Source organism: Pteropus medius, unplaced genomic scaffold (assembly GCF_902729225.1).
Source record: "Pteropus medius unplaced genomic scaffold, Ma_sr-lr_union100, whole genome shotgun sequence".
Lineage (NCBI taxonomy): Eukaryota > Metazoa > Chordata > Mammalia > Chiroptera > Pteropodidae > Pteropus > Pteropus medius.
Window position 1 is genome coordinate 6,547,350 of NW_024348242.1, and position 15,502 is coordinate 6,562,851.

Here is a 15,502-nt window from a genome sequence, read left to right on the forward strand (position 1 = left end):
AACTGTGCTCTGTTGGTGAAAGCATTTGGATGGAAGCTGGAAGCATTTATATCAAAGGATGGTAACCAAAATTCAGATTTTTTTTTTGACAACATGAGAATTTTTGCTTTTATTGAGTAGCTGTGCAACCTTCCAGCTCTCTTGCTGGGCATGCTGTGGGTAACATGGAAAACTAGAAGAGTCAGGGTGGGGAATGTAAGTGAAAGAGAACGAACACACACACACACACACACACACACACACACACACACACACACACCCACCACCACCCACCACACACACACCCCAGTATCCAGCCAAATGATTTGAAATTCGTGTCCTACAGAACATCATACTCTTTTCAATATACTTGCAGTCTAGCTGCCATAAAGTACATATACAAAACACGTCACCTAGAAATCATCCCCTCTTTAACATCTAGTAATAACAAGTAAACTACAGTATCTTCAAAAGGATCATTGTCTTCAAAACTAATTCTTTTGCTCACATTTTAGCTGCTTAGAAAGTGTTAGGTAAGGGACATTCTTTATGCATAGTGTCCAGGTGGTAGTGACAAGGGGTCCAACTCAAAGGGGCTTGGTAGGAATAGACTTAGGAAGTAGTTGCACACTTTGCAGATGAGATATCTTTAGGTTAGCTACTTGATGTTTCAGTTTTTTTTTAACTTAACAAAATCAAATGCTTTCAAACAGGGCTCGACTCTTAATTGTAATGGAGATGATGGAAGGGGGAGAGCTATTTCACAGAATCAGCCAGCACCGGCACTTTACAGAGAAGCAAGCCAGCCAAGTAACAAAGCAGGCAAGTTAACCCCGGGTACCAATCAAACTGCCAACAATATTGGTTAACAAGCACAATTTCATTGGGGGGAATAAAAGAAAGCTTGAAGAAAAGCTCTTTTTGATCTTTCATTGCCTGCTTTGTTATGTAATCAGAAAAGATGCCTTGACAGGAGAAATGTGACCCTTTTTACGCTTTGGAGAAAGTGGTTGTCAATTGTTTATCTATTATAAGATTTAAATAAACTCTGGAAGGAAGGTAATCTTAACTGTAGACTGTAGATATCTTTAGACATATAGCTTCTAAGCACTATTATTCAGACTTTGAGATAAAATGCTGCTGATACCACCTGAAAGATTGGTGTAAAAATATGTTCTGACAGTTGTATATAAAAGATACTGTTTGCTTATGAGTCACCTTTCATCAGATTTTAGTATTATTCCAAGGTCTTTGTAATTCCAGGTTATTCCTGGTTATAGTGTATTTTGACATCACATTTTGTTGCTAGAGAAATAATTTATGTCGCAAGCAATACTAAGTATCCAACTGGAAATACCCTTTTGAGGAGGTGAAAAGCCAAACCACCAAGCCTTATCTTCAGGCCAAACACGCCAGGCAAAGAAAAGCAGAAAGCATAGCCCAATTGGTTTTTAATAAAAAATTCTTCCAGATTTTCTGAGCATTTTTGGATGACTCCTTTCTGGTAGGGAGGAACTGATATTTAGAATGCCAAGACAATCCCATATTGAGAGTTGAAGAACAAGTAGAATTTGCTGTATTTAATTTTAAAAATATACCTTATTTTTTCCAAATATCAAGACTAAATGGTGAGCTCTGATAATCTTCTATAAAACAAAACCCCTTCAAATCCATCTGAACAGGCAACATTTCAACAAGTGGGATGAGCACATTGGAACAGCAGATGGAAAAATCCAGTTAGCTGCTTTCCATTTTTCTTGAAGGCAGAGCTTGAAGTTGAGCTCCCTGGAGAGCGTAGCTCTCTTCTGAGCCAGGCATTAGTGCCCGCTGCCCTGCTGGGGGACACCAGGCCTGCTGAAGACCGCCCGGCACAGTGTTTACTCTGCAGTGCCCGTCACATCACAGATGAATGGAAGTGGAAACGTTTCATTTTCCCCATTTTTGTATGGGATTTAACCATCAGCTTATTCTGACAGAATTGTTTTACTGTCGCATTTTTCTTTTTGTTTAACAAAATACAGGTTGCAGTTAAACTTTAAGCTTAATTCATTTCTATTTCTTGGAACCAAAAGTCTTAATTTCTGCTTTAAAACTGAAAACTGGCCACGGTCTTAATTGACTTAATTTAGGATCATTTTTTTAACATCCTGAGTTCTCTAAACCAGGGGCGTTAAAGAATTAACTCTTCTAAGATGTGGTTGCTCCATTATGTCCTTTTCCAGATAGCTTTGGCTCTACAGCACTGTCACTTGTTAAACATCGCGCACAGAGACCTCAAGCCTGAGAATCTGCTCTTCAAGGATAACTCTTTGGTGAGATGCCTCGCTTTTCTGCATTTTAGTGCTGCCACTCGCAGTGTCGTTCAGGATGTGTAGGTGAATATATGTTTGGAGTGCTCTGAATTCATGGTGAAGAGGCTTCACGCCACGGTGCTTCAAGCAGCTTACTTTTCTCACTTGTTCTATTCTGTTCTGCTAGAGACGCAGAGAAATTGTGCCATACCCCTGGCATTAATCATTTTGGATCATACTGATTTGTATTTGTAGGACTTGAGGTTTTGGATATTATTTGGAGGGACTTTAGGAAGGGGCAGGAATCTATATGCTGTTACATATTACCTTGATACTTAACAGTTGTACTTGCTGTTAACCCTGTTAAGGTGTGTTTTCCTCTCTAGCCCTACTCCCTGCCCCCTGCACCATGTCCCATCAGGTAAGTTGCTCTGGCTATCATGAAGCTGATGTTACAAGTGAAGCAGCACCCTCAATTGATGAGAGATAATGGGCCTCTAGCTAGTCAGGGGCATTTGGTTAAGATTTGATTTTAGTGCTGCCTTTATAAGTTATAAAACAAGGCTAACTGTGAGTGGGTAGAAATTCCTTCCTTCTATATTACTAAGAACAATTCCTCAGTATGAATCATTGTCTACACACCTAAGGACCTGCTCGTGGGCTCAGGTCTCAGCTAGAAACTGGTGGGCGCGAGGTAACATGTCTCGCTCCTGAGTTTCCCTTTACTGAGAACTCTGGAGCAGTGACTCCCATTTGTTTGATTTCAGGATGCCCCAGTGAAGCTGTGTGATTTTGGATTTGCCAAAATTGACCAAGGTGACTTGATGACACCCCAATTCACCCCTTATTATGTAGCACCTCAGGTAAGCACATGCTGTTTCTGACGTAGGACGTGTCACTGAGACTCACATTTTTTCTACTCTATAAATAGGCGTGTATTACAAATAGGAGGAGGAGAACTCAGCTTCAGAAACCTTCAGGCTACTTAATTTGGTGTAGGCATTTTATTCTTTTAAAATCAACTTTATTTAGGTATGGTTTATATACAGTAAAATACTCCTACTCTAAGTGTAGTTTGATGAGTTTTGACAAATAGATACTCCGGCATGATCACCACCACAATCAAGGTACAGAACTTTCTGTCACTTCAAAAGCTGTCTTGTGTACCTTTCCAGTCAGCCTGCTCCCAACTTAATTCCCAGCCCCAGGCAACCACTGATCTGCTTTCTGTTGTTAATGGTTAGTTTTGCCTGTTGTAGAATTTCGTAAGAATGGAATTTGTGTACCTTTTGTGTTTTAGTTCTTTTGCTCGATGTTTTTGAAATTCACCCATGTTGCTGCATGTATGAGTAGTTAGTTTCTTTTTATTGCTAAGTAGTATTTCATCCTATGACTTAAGCCATATCTGTTTATCCATTCACCGACCGATGGCCATTTGAGGTTGTTGCCCGTTTTTGGCTATTATGAATAAAGCTGCTAGGAACATTCATTTACAAGTTTTGGGGAACATGTTTTCTCCTCTTAAGTAATATATTTTTCCAAAATGGTTATACCATTTTACATGTGCATTGGTAATGTATAAAAGGTCCAGTTGCTTCATGTTCCTGCCACCAACTCACATTCATTAGTATTTGTAATCTTAGTCATCTGCTGGGTACATGGTGTTATTTTATCTTGGATATAATTATGCATTTTCCTGATAGCTATTTTTTCATGTGTTGGGTATTTTTTCATGTATTTATTGGCCATTCTATTGTGAAATATGAGTACAACATTCTGTCGTGAAGTACGGCTACAAATCTTTTGCCCTTTTTGTTGTTAGTTTTATAACTGAAATATAAGACTTTTTAATTATATTGGATACAAGTTCTTTGTTGTACATATGTATCAGTTTTTTACTGCAGCTGTAACAAATTGCCATAAACTTGGTGACTTAAAACAGCACATTAAAAAGAAAAAAAAGCACATATTTATTACACCTTGCAGTTTTAGAGGTCAGAAGTCTGAAATGGTTCAAGGTGTTGGCAAGACTTCCTTTTGGAAGCTCTGGGGAAAATCTATTTCCTTGCATTTTCTAGCTTCTAGAGGCTACCACATTCTTTGGCTTCTGACCTCTTCTTCCCATTTTCAAAGCCAGCAATGTAGCATCTTTTTATCTCTACATTGGACCCACCCAGATGATCTAGGATAATCTCTACATCTCACTCCCCTTAAATTTAATCAGATCTGCAAAATCTCTTTTGCTACGTGATTTGCTATGTGAGGTAACACATTCACAGGTTCCAGAGATTAGAACATGGATATCTTGGAGAAAGGGGGCATTATTCTGCTACCACATATGTATTATGAATATTTCTCAGTCTGGCTTATTTTTCAGTTTAACGGTCTTTGAATAGCAGAAGTTTTTGATTTTGATCAAGTTTAATTCACCATTTTTTTAATGGTTAGTGCTTTTTGTTCCTAAGATACCCATGGGCGTGAATATTTTCTTGTGTTTTCTTATTAAAAGTTATAGTTGTAGCTTTTACATTCTGGACTGTGATCCATTTTTATTATTTTGTGTGCGTGTATGTGTACATAAAATAAGGGTCAAGTGTCTTTTTATTTCTCTTTATGTATATCAAGTTTTTTTACATCATTTGCTGAAAAGACTGTCTTTGCATCATTGAATTACTTTATAGTTTTCCCAAAAATCAGTTGACTGTATATGTTGGTCTCCTCTAGACTCTACTGTTTATTTGATATATGTGTCTACTCTTATAGCCATATCATCTGGATTACTCTAGCTTTCCATTAAGGCTTGACCTCAGTTTAATAAGTCCTTCAAATTGATTCTGTTTCAAAATTGTTTTGACTATTCTGGATCTTTTGCATGTCTCTATATGTTTTGTTTTATTTTTTTTCTATAAATTTTAGAATTCACTTCTCTATCACAGAAAAGCTTCCTGGGATTTGATTCGGATTCCCAGTAATTTGATTATGGTATGGGTATGTGTTTGTTTTTCCTGCTAGGGGTTTGTTGAACATCTTGGATCTGTCAGTATGGTGTTTATCAATTTAAGAAAACTTTCAGACATTTCTTCAAATATTTTTCAAATCATCTTCTCTCTGCCTTTTTTCTGTGACTCCAATTACATGTATGTTAGATCATACACAGACCACTGTGGTTCTGATATTTTTTTTGTTTTTCATCCCTTTTTTCTATCTGTGTTTTACTTTGGCTAGATTCCATGCTGGTTTTCCATTTTCACTACTCTTTTCTTCTGCACTGTCTAATCTATAAATTTCTTTCAGATTTATATCATCTTTTTCTCTTCTCATTTTGTTCATGTTTACCTTTAAGTACTTCAGCATATTTAATAACTTATTTTAATCCCTGTCTGCTGATTGCACCATCTCTGTCATTTCGGAGTCTGCTTTTATTGACTGATTTTTTTCCCTTCCTGGTTATGGATCACATTTTTTTGGTTATGGATCACATTTTCCTGCTTCTTTGCATGTCTAATAAATTTTAATTGGATGTTGGATGTTGTAATAGGTTAGCAAATGTCTGGTTTTTCTTGTCATTTAAGAGTATTAAAGATTGTTTTGGCAAATGGTTAAGTTACTTGTGGATCAATTTGATTGTTTTCAAACTCGTTTTTAAGTTCTGTCAGGGCAAGTCTAGATTAGGGCTACTTCAGACCTACGATGCAGATGAAACTTCTGCGTCCTCTATTGATGCATCAGTGTTGAGCAAGGCCTCTTCTGGCTAATTGGGCCTCACATATCTCCTGGACTTCTGTGACAACTGGGAATTATTCAGCTTACATCTCCCAGTTGTCATTCTAGTACCTGATTGCTTGTTTGGCCTCATGGAGTCTTGCTCTACTATGAGTAGCTTACTATTTAGCCGAAGACTCAAAGGGATCTCTGCACTGCATTCCAGAAAGTGCCTCTTGGCATTTCGTAGGGTTTACCAAGATTTGTATGTTGTGACATATTTATATATACTCATTAAATTATCACCACAATTAAGGTAGTGAATATATCCATCACCCCCAAAAGTTTTATTGTGCCCCTTGGTCATCTTTCCCTGCCTTTCTCTTTGTCTTCTCATTCCCAGGCAACCACTGATCTGCCTTCTGTCATCATAGATTAGTTTGCATTTTCTGTAAGTTTTTATATAAAGTAGCGCATCATACAGTAATTTACTTTTGGGGGGTTTTCTTTTATTCAGCATAATTACTTTAAGATTTATCCATGTTGTTGCATGTATCTGTAGTTCATTTGTTTTTACCGTTGAGAAGTATTCCAGTATATGGTTATACCAACGTTTGTCCATTCATCTATTGATGGACATTTGGGTTGTTTTCAGTTTTGGGCTATTATAGATAAAGCTGTTATAAACATTTGTGTACAACTGTTCTTATGGACACATATTTCCTTTTCTTTTGGGTAAATGCCTAGAAGTGGAATGGCTAGATCATGTAGTATGTATGTTTATTTAGAAACCGCCAAACTTTTCTCGAGTGGTTGTACAATTTTACGTTCTCATCAGCAGTGTATGAAAGTTTCAGGTCCCCCGCGTTTTTACCAGCTTTTGGTGTGGACAGTCTTTTTAATTTTAGCCATTTTAGTGGGTATGTAGTAGTATTTTATTATGGTTTTAATTTGCATTTCCCTAACAACTAATGATGTTGAGCATCTTTTTCATGGTGTTTCTTTGCCCTTTGTATGTTTTCTTTGGTTAAGTGTCTGTTCACGTCTTTTCTTCATTTTTTAAACTGGGTTGTGTGTTTTCTTAGTGCCGAACTTCAAATTTCTTTATTTTGAATATAAGTCCTTTATTAGATATATGCTTTCGAAAGATTTTCTTTCCAGTCTGTGGCTAATCTTTTTATTCTCTTAATTGTGTCTTTTGAAGAGCAGAAGATTTTAATTTTGGCGAAGGCCAATTTATCAATCAAAAAAAATTTTTTTATTGACTCTGCTTTAGGTTTCCTATGTAAGAAATCTTTTTCTAACTTGGGATCACAAATATTTTCTCCTACAGTTTAATAGTTTTAGGTTTTACATTTAGCTCTATGATCCATTTTGAGTTCATTTTTAGGTACAGATTCAAGTTCATGTTTTAGCGTTTAGATATCCGGTTGTTCCAGCACCATTATTGAAAAGACTGTCTTTTCTCCACTACATTGTTTTTGTGCCTTTGTCAAAACTCAGTTCACTGTATATGTGTGGGTTTATTTTTGAATTTTCTATATTGTCCCATTGATGTCTTTGTCTGTCTTTACACTAATACCATACCATCTTGATTATTGTAGCTTTATAATAATTCCTGAAATAAGGAAGTGTTAGCCCTCCAACATTGTTCTTTTTTATAGCTCTTTTGGCTGTTCTAATTTCTTTGCATTTCCATATGAACTTTAGATTCAGCTGTTAGTTTCTACAAAAAAGTCTACTGGTATTTGGACAAGGGCTGTTTTAGAGGTACAGTTCAGTTCAGGAGCACCGACAGCTAACGATATTGAGCCAAGCCATATAGCTCCATTTCTTTTGTTTCTTTTGTTAGATTTATCCTTAATTTTTTAAGTGCTGTCATAAACGGTATTTTCCTTTTCAGGTTTAATTAACTCACTTTATTCTTCTTGTGTGAAAACACTATTTGGTGTCCAGAGCTAGAACCTGGGTCCTGTCCACGGAGGCTCTGGTGTGAGTCTTTATGAGATGGTCGGTGAATTCCCGATAGGGAGGCTTGGTGAACAGTCTCTTTCCAGAGGTCAGGGGTGAGATAGCTATAGATCTTAGAGATGGCATTGAAGGTGGCTTTAGCAAAGTAGCCTGTGACTGAGGTGTACCAGTTGTCAGTACCAGCCATCAGTAGCAGCTTTGCAGGTACAGGGGCCAAGACAATAGTAGTGGGTCAGGGTGTGAAGATGAAGCATGCCAGCACAGAGCCACAACATCCTGTCACTTTGCAAGGAGCGTGTGGGGTTTGCCAGTCTTGTCCCCCAGGAGTCCCACTGCACAGGACAATGGAGAGGTTGGCGAGGGTGGTGGCCCCATGGATGGCAGTGGTTACCTCTTGGAACATTTAATACTGAGACCCACAAAGGCAACAAGTACCTTGACTCTGATCTGCTGGCTAGCACCAGTCCGTTTTTACACAGGCATAAAGGATGTCCCCAGGAAAAAGTGATCTCTGATGCCTCAGTGGACAGGAGGAATTGATAAATGTCTTCCAGGGACTTGATCTTAATGTACTTGACTGGGCAAACACTGATAAATTGCTGGTTGTAAGAGGGGAAAAAGATTTTTGAAAGTACTGTATTTATGTGGAGTTTTTTTGATTGGTGACTCCAGGGTCTATCCTTTTCAACCTTCCAGCAGTCTGTCTCAAGTTGTTTGTCATTGGTGTGATTTTCAGTAAGTTGTCTCCTTTGGTTTGACTCTGACAGGTACTAGAGGCACAGAGAAGGCATCAGAAGGAGAAATCTGGCATCATACCTACCTCGCCAACGCCGTACACTTATAACAAGGTAGGGGAAGAGATTGATCTTTACTCCTTGCGTGTAGCCTCTTTTCTGCAAGGTGTTTGTGGCCCTCTGGGAATGTGGCTAACTCTTTTCTTACCCCTTGACACTCCCATGCAAAAGGCTGGAAGCAGCCACACATACAAAAGAGTATTTGGAATTTGTTTTTAATCTGATAAAATATGAAATAAGGTTCTCATCGATTTAGGTTTTGCGGCAGGAACCAAGGGCTATGGTCACCTGTATTTATTTGGCCAGCTGTACAGTCCACCGATCCCATCAAAAAGATGGGGTTGTCTTGCTTTTTGAAGGTAGACATTTCTGAGAATATTCCTTGGCCATTTATGGTACCATTCTTTCTTACCCTCATAAAATACCCAATTTAGAATAGTATCTAGTACACAAAGCAGGTGCTCCTAAGTGTTAACCTGGTATCATCACAGTTCTTACTCTGTCGCCTACATATCAAACATTTCTGTTCTAAAGCACAAGACATTCAGGGCCTCTTGAAACATATCCTGGAGGTACTGAAGTCACCAAGTAGATCAGAAAAAAAATGATGCTGCTTGGGGACTCAAGGTTGGATGTTGATGCAGAAGGAGCTGAGAATGATAAAAGGCAGTGGGTCAGCTGTTCCTAGCTCCCATACTCCGAAGGCTCTACGTATTCCTAACCAGCTTATATATGAAAGAACATATGGCTTTTTGCCACTCAAGACCCTGTAGTTAACACTGGCATAGTATGACCAGAACCCTAAACATCTACTTTCACGATTAACATTGTTCAGTCCTCAAGTAATCACTGCTCCTCATGTTCCTGCCTTTCAAACTCAAACTATAGGCAGCTGTGCCCTTACATAGTAAATGCCTGAGGGCTATGCCAATTAAAGTATTTGAGTCAGAAACTGCTTCCTGCTTCCAGTATAGACAGGAATTTGGCAGTAGAAGCACTTAGATAACAGTTTTATTTGCGAAAATCTTCTCAGCATGAATGCAGTGGATTCCTGTGTGATATAGTATTTCCCAGTATTATTTTGCTTCTTTCTGTTCTATTTTGTGACTTTAATAGTGATTTTGAATTAGTATGGTATTCATAAAAATTATACACAGCAGACAAGTAACATGTTGAAATATTATAGTTCACATTACTTTTGAATATATATATATGTTGGTCTAGATATAATCTTTATATTGGCAACTAAATAAACACTGAATGCTACATTTGCAAATAACTTTATAAACATTTTTAATAAAAATAATAAGACGTAATTATTTTTTTTGAGAATTAAATAAATACACTAACCTTAATTAAAAAAAAAAAAAGAAGCAGTAGTCCAGGAGACATGCTCTGGCTCTACCTCTGTTCAGCTGTGTGACGTTAGTTAGGTTACTTAGTTTTACTCTTGACAGATGACCTTAGAGATGACAAGATCTCTGTAGTATCAGTTTCCTTATGTGTAAAATGAAATATTTGAACTATTTTTAAGATTCCTTTTCACCACTATAATTTTATAATTGTGTTCTACAGCATGGGTCATGTCATCTACAAACATCCATGATGCCAAAACATGGGTGAGAATAGCTGAGACACCCCATTTCCCGGCTTCTCTCAGAGCATCTATGGCATGAAGGAAAGCCTGTGGCCACAGTGGTAGGCTCCCTGGGCCACCTTTCTTAGGAGGACACCGGTTTTGTCCTGCAATTCAAGAGAAGCTTAAATTGAAGCCTTTGAGGATCCATTTTTATACGTTTCCAAGGGAGGCGGAGCTGCATTTAACTAAAATAGGAGTTCTTTATTAATAAGTACGCCTTTCTTTATTAATAATCATGCTGTGACTACAGGCTGAGGAATCACTTTACTACCTACAGACATGGTAGTTGGTGGCGGCATCCTTTTTTTCAAAGATCTATTTGCCAGGACTGGTGCACAGCCTCACAGATGGGCACAGCGAGTCAGTCCTTTGTGGCCAAAAGACTGCTCTTAGGCCATCCAGTTCTCCTTCCAGTGCCTCCCCTTGGTCTCTGTCAGGTTGCTCTGGGCCTTTACGAAATGACTTGTGCTATATTATGGGGTCGGCCTACCTGTGTCTCATCTGCTTTGTTCCTGCACCCTCAACGCTGCCCAGCTTAATAGAGTGCTTGTTGCTCTTGGTCCCGTGGCCAGGGATAAAGTATTCTGCATCTGCACCCGAGGATCGGAATGCAGCTAGGCCTAAGCAGTGAGAGTAAAAGTGACTGTTTATTTTACCCCAGACTGGCCTTGTATGCTGGTGTGTATATATGTAGTGTTGGTGGCATGTACAAAATATGGAATAAAATCTTTGTTCTCTTAAGACTTCCTGAAACTTTTCCAGTCTCTGCTAAGTGATTCTTGGAGATAGCAGGCTGTGTATATCTGGGCTGGGCCTGGGGGCTTTAATGTGGAGCTGTGCTTCTGCTATGAGTGACCATTTTATTTTTGCTTTCAGAGCTGTGATTTGTGGTCCCTAGGGGTGATTATCTACGTGATGTTGTGCGGATACCCTCCTTTTTACTCCAAACACCACAGTCGGACTATCCCAAAGGATATGCGGAGAAAGATCATGACAGGAAGTTTTGAGTTCCCAGAGGAAGAGTGGAGCCAGATCTCAGAGATGGCCAAAGATGTCGTGAGGAAGTGAGTCCCAGCCAAGGAGGCCTTAATGTGCTGGTGGTGGAGCACAAAGGAGTGTCGGGTAGACAAAAGTCATTTGTCTCCTAGGCATGCTTCTTCCTATTTAGCATCACAGAAATCTTATTCTTAGAGCCTGAGGTGAGAGCTCTCAGTGTCCACATCTCAGTGAAAATGGAGCTTTGCTCCCTTCTGTAGCCAATGTCTCCGTGAGCATTAATTTAAGACCTTCAATGATGATTGGTATACCCTCTTGTAAGCCAGTCATTTGGGACAGACATGACACCAGGAACTGAACTGGGGTGCTAAAATGACAATGATGCTTTTGGCTTTTCATTCCTTGGCTTCCATGGGAGTATGTGATGGATGGTGTGGGGCCTGGACCTGACCCTTCCAGCCTTCACACTGCTTGATGGTTGCTCTGACATATTAAGATGGGAATATTTAGAAGAATTAGGGCTCATGAATAGATGACGGAAAGTAGACATTCAGTGTCCTTTGGCAGCTGGAGAAGCAGGTAAGAGGTCAGACCTAAACTTGAGGTATATTTTCTTTTTCTGCCCACCTGTGTGTCAGTGGCCTAGGACTTGGGCACTGTTCTGGTATTCCTACTGCTTAGCCTCACTGAGCAATTTCTCCCCTTTTGGCTTTAGTTTCATCATCTATAATGTGATGAAGATCACCATTAAAGAGGCAGTACTTGGAAACTGTCTCATTACAGGACAGCCATTTCTCTGTGGAGATTCTTCCCTTTCAAAAGTGAGCCTGTCCTGTTGGTTAGGGGTCTGTGTATATAGGGAAGGACCAGTTTCAAAATATACAAGTAAAAGCTTTTTAGGAGGGCAGAGGCAATGTTTAAATCATCATCTGTCTTCCCATGCTATTCTCATGCTGTATTCTCCACTACTTAACTAATATCCTCTAGTGGTTCTTTGTTAGTTCTATAGAATATATTTCCTGTCCCTAGAGCAACATCGATTATCCTCTTTTGGCTTTGGGGTTCTTTCCTAATTAATCCTTTCTTTAAAATCCAAAGCTGTTTGCTCAGAATGATCCAGAAGGTTGCAAAGAACCTGAAAGAGCAAATAGGCATGTTGTCCCGACTCTGGTATCTGGAATGAGAGGATATGCAGGTGGAAAGAGAAAATGCTGAGGTGAGCCAGAAATCGTATGAGCATGAAGGACAAGATGTAAAGAAGTGGGATCAGAGCAATACATTAGGCTTAGAAGGAAATGCCATCCCCTTCTCAGAGACTAGTTGTTTAGCTCTTGAATGTCTCTGGAATAAAGGGCTCATGTCATGCCATGTGGTAACATTCAAGAATTTTATCGCAAGTAGCAACCTGGATTTTCAGAACCTCTGGACACTTTACTTTTGTAGCCACTGTCAGCCAAAAGAACACTCTTAGTCCCTTTTGGAAGTTAGAGCCCATTGCCCTAGAAACATCAGTATGGAGATTCAAAGTTTCAGAAAGTATAAGCCATATGTAGGATTATCTTATTGAACCTAGAACTCAGACCAAAGTATCACTGGATTAAGCCTTTTCCTACTGCTTTTATCTCACTTTGTCTAGTATAGATCTGAGGACACAGTGCCCTCATATGTAGTGGTCAGGGACTGGAACCCCACCCCTGCCCTGCAGATGGAAAGCCTAGGCTTGGAGGAGTTGGTAGAAAGTCAGAAGCTAAAGCCAGACCCTGGAACTTCCTGGCCTTCTGGAAGCAGCCGTGCATGGCAGCCCTGTTGACCTTTTCTCCACAGGCTCTTGAAGGTCAAACCAGAAGAAAGACTCACCATCGAGGGAGTATTGGACCACCCTTGGCTGAACTCGACTGAAGCCCTGGATAATGTGCTACCTTCTGCTCAACTGATGATGGATAAGGTTTTGAATGACACTTATTTTATTGGCTAAAAAGGCTGTGTTGAGAAGGAATGCTGGGGCTTGATTTCACGAGGGGTTAAAGGCAAAACAATGCAGAGCACACAGTCTTTTCCAGAGAAGCATCTCTGGTTTCCTGAAAATCAGGATCAGAAATAAAGAGCTTCTTTCTATAAAAGACCAGATGAAGGCCTAGTAAATATACACAATACTTCAAAAAATATCCTCCTTATGATCTTGTCAGTGGAAAAACAGCCTGGCTTCATTAATGGGAAGTTGGTTAGATAGATGTGGTGGGGCCAGGCTGTGAAAGTAGACAGGGGTTTAGTTTTACTGTAGTGGGATGTAATCGAGAGCCATTGTAGATTTTTGAGAAGAGACTTGCCACAAGGAAGGATAGGGATGGTCAGCCAGACTGGTAATCTAGAAGTTGAGGGGTGGCTCGGGGAGCAGAGAAGTAGTGATAGATGCATTGGCTCAATATTTTTGAAGACAAATTTCAACAATTTTTGGTGACTGACTAGATATAAGGGGACAGTGGGTAGCACATCTGGTGATACTATTAACAATTAGAATTCAGGAACAAGGGTAGTTTGAGTGAAGAGAAGTCTGTTAGGTTCCAGATATTATTTAGTGGTAGATGGACACTGAAATGAATGAAGTGTGTGGCGTGGAACCAGAGTGTGGCTGAGAGGCAAAGGCAGTGGCACAGACTTGAATGTTGCCCGCTTAGACAGATGGGGTTGAAGTGTGACAAAGAATAAGCGAATAGGAAAAGAAGATGCTAAGACCTCCCTTAGCTTCGCTGGATTATGGGCGAGAAAGGAGACCTGGAAGAAAGAGTTCTCTGCCATCCTGATTTACACATGGTTATCTTCCTGGTTTAAATATGCCTAGTAGTACAAAAATGGTTTGGTCAGCCCAAAATCCAAAGGGATTATTTAGATCCTTAGGTCGTTAGCACATGGGGGCTACAATGTAGGTTTCTTTAAGAGCTTGGAAATGAAGAAATAATTGCCTTTTAGAGTTACTTTAAAATTAGTGCATAATGAAGTCAAGTATGCAGAATCTTAATGAGAAAAAGTGGCTCTTAAACCTGTAACATGGAACTGCAACGTGACAGTGTATTCCTGTTTTTAAAGAATGATGTGGTCATGATGTGGGTTAGTCAGCTTTGGAAGTGTAGAAAAATGTCCACACATGCAGATGTTGAATAGTATCCATTTAAGCCCTGACTAGGAGATGGAGCCTGAGTTCATGACCTTGAACTGTCCCTGTCCCTGTCTTTCTGGTTGGGCCATCATTGATGAAGAGGGGTCTAGCCAGGGCCAGCTATTATAGTTCCCATAAATGAGTCTGAACTCTTCCTGATCTTAATTGCATGCTTACCAAGGAATTATATTTTTTAAATGGTCAAATTTCATTGTTGAAATTCAGACAGTATAGAGATAGATAAAATAAAAAGCAAAAGTTCCCCTTCGTTGCCTTGCCTCAGTTTCACCCCTTAGAGATGAGGTAATCTATGGCCTGATATATCCTTCTTGATATTTTTCTGGAGAGACACACACACACACACACTCAGTTTATCCTTTTTTAAAATACAAAAATGGGATCCCCTCATTCTTAACAAAGTTTTCTGTTGAGTATTTGCCTTCCCTCATCGGTGAGCCCATAGAGAGCTCGCACTGGTCATAAAGACACAGACCTCAAGAGTTCTACACTTCGTGACAGTTATTTTTCATTGTAAATTTATTGGCTTATAGATCAGTTCTGGAGGGTCTGCCATGCTCACTGTGTGAAATGGTTGGGGTTCTGAGCCATCAGGGCTGAGGTGCATATTTTCACCATGGGAGCAGTTAATAAATGCCAGTCTGGGAGGCTTCTTGGGCAGTAGCCTGCCAGCCTCTTCCCTGAGGTACATGTGTGCCTCTCTTCACACTTGTCTTTGCCAATGACTGTGAGCATGAGCCTTGTTAGTAATTCTTACTTGCATGTCTGTTCTGCCACAGGGAGGAAGGGCTAGTATTCCCTGGACTCTGCTGATCTATGGGGAAGAATCCTTGGCTTTATCAAAATTTGTGTATGGCCAGCATAAGAGCGAAATTGCCTTCTTAGTTCTTTGAGCGTCTTCTTACTCTTAGATTGACTTTCTAGGTGCTTTAGAAATGAATGAAAAACTGACGACAGT

At 39.6% G+C, this 15,502-nt stretch overlaps 1 protein-coding gene and 1 pseudogene across 11 annotated transcripts in view; one reads left to right on the forward strand and one right to left on the reverse strand.

Moving 5' to 3' along the window:
- Positions 1 to 15,502, forward strand: part of MAPKAPK5 (MAPK activated protein kinase 5) — a 38,515-nt gene that overhangs the window by 9,132 nt on the left and 13,881 nt on the right. For 10 of the 11 annotated variants that reach the window (XR_005656489.1, XR_005656490.1, XM_039879470.1 and 7 more), the window contains 6 exons: positions 693 to 801; positions 2,202 to 2,291; positions 3,038 to 3,133; positions 8,711 to 8,791; positions 11,253 to 11,440; positions 13,197 to 13,317. Coding sequence is in view for 9 of the 11 variants with exons in the window: in XM_039879470.1 (XP_039735404.1) it covers positions 693 to 801; positions 2,202 to 2,291; positions 3,038 to 3,133; positions 8,711 to 8,791; positions 11,253 to 11,440; positions 13,197 to 13,317 (685 nt within the window). In the remaining 2 variants the exon portion in view is untranslated. The remainder of the gene's footprint in view (positions 1 to 692; positions 802 to 2,201; positions 2,292 to 3,037; positions 3,134 to 8,710; positions 8,792 to 11,252; positions 11,441 to 13,196; positions 13,318 to 15,502) is intronic. The other variant, XM_039879477.1, reaches the window with a different exon arrangement.
- Positions 7,914 to 8,671, reverse strand: LOC120616126 (40S ribosomal protein S2-like; annotated as a pseudogene).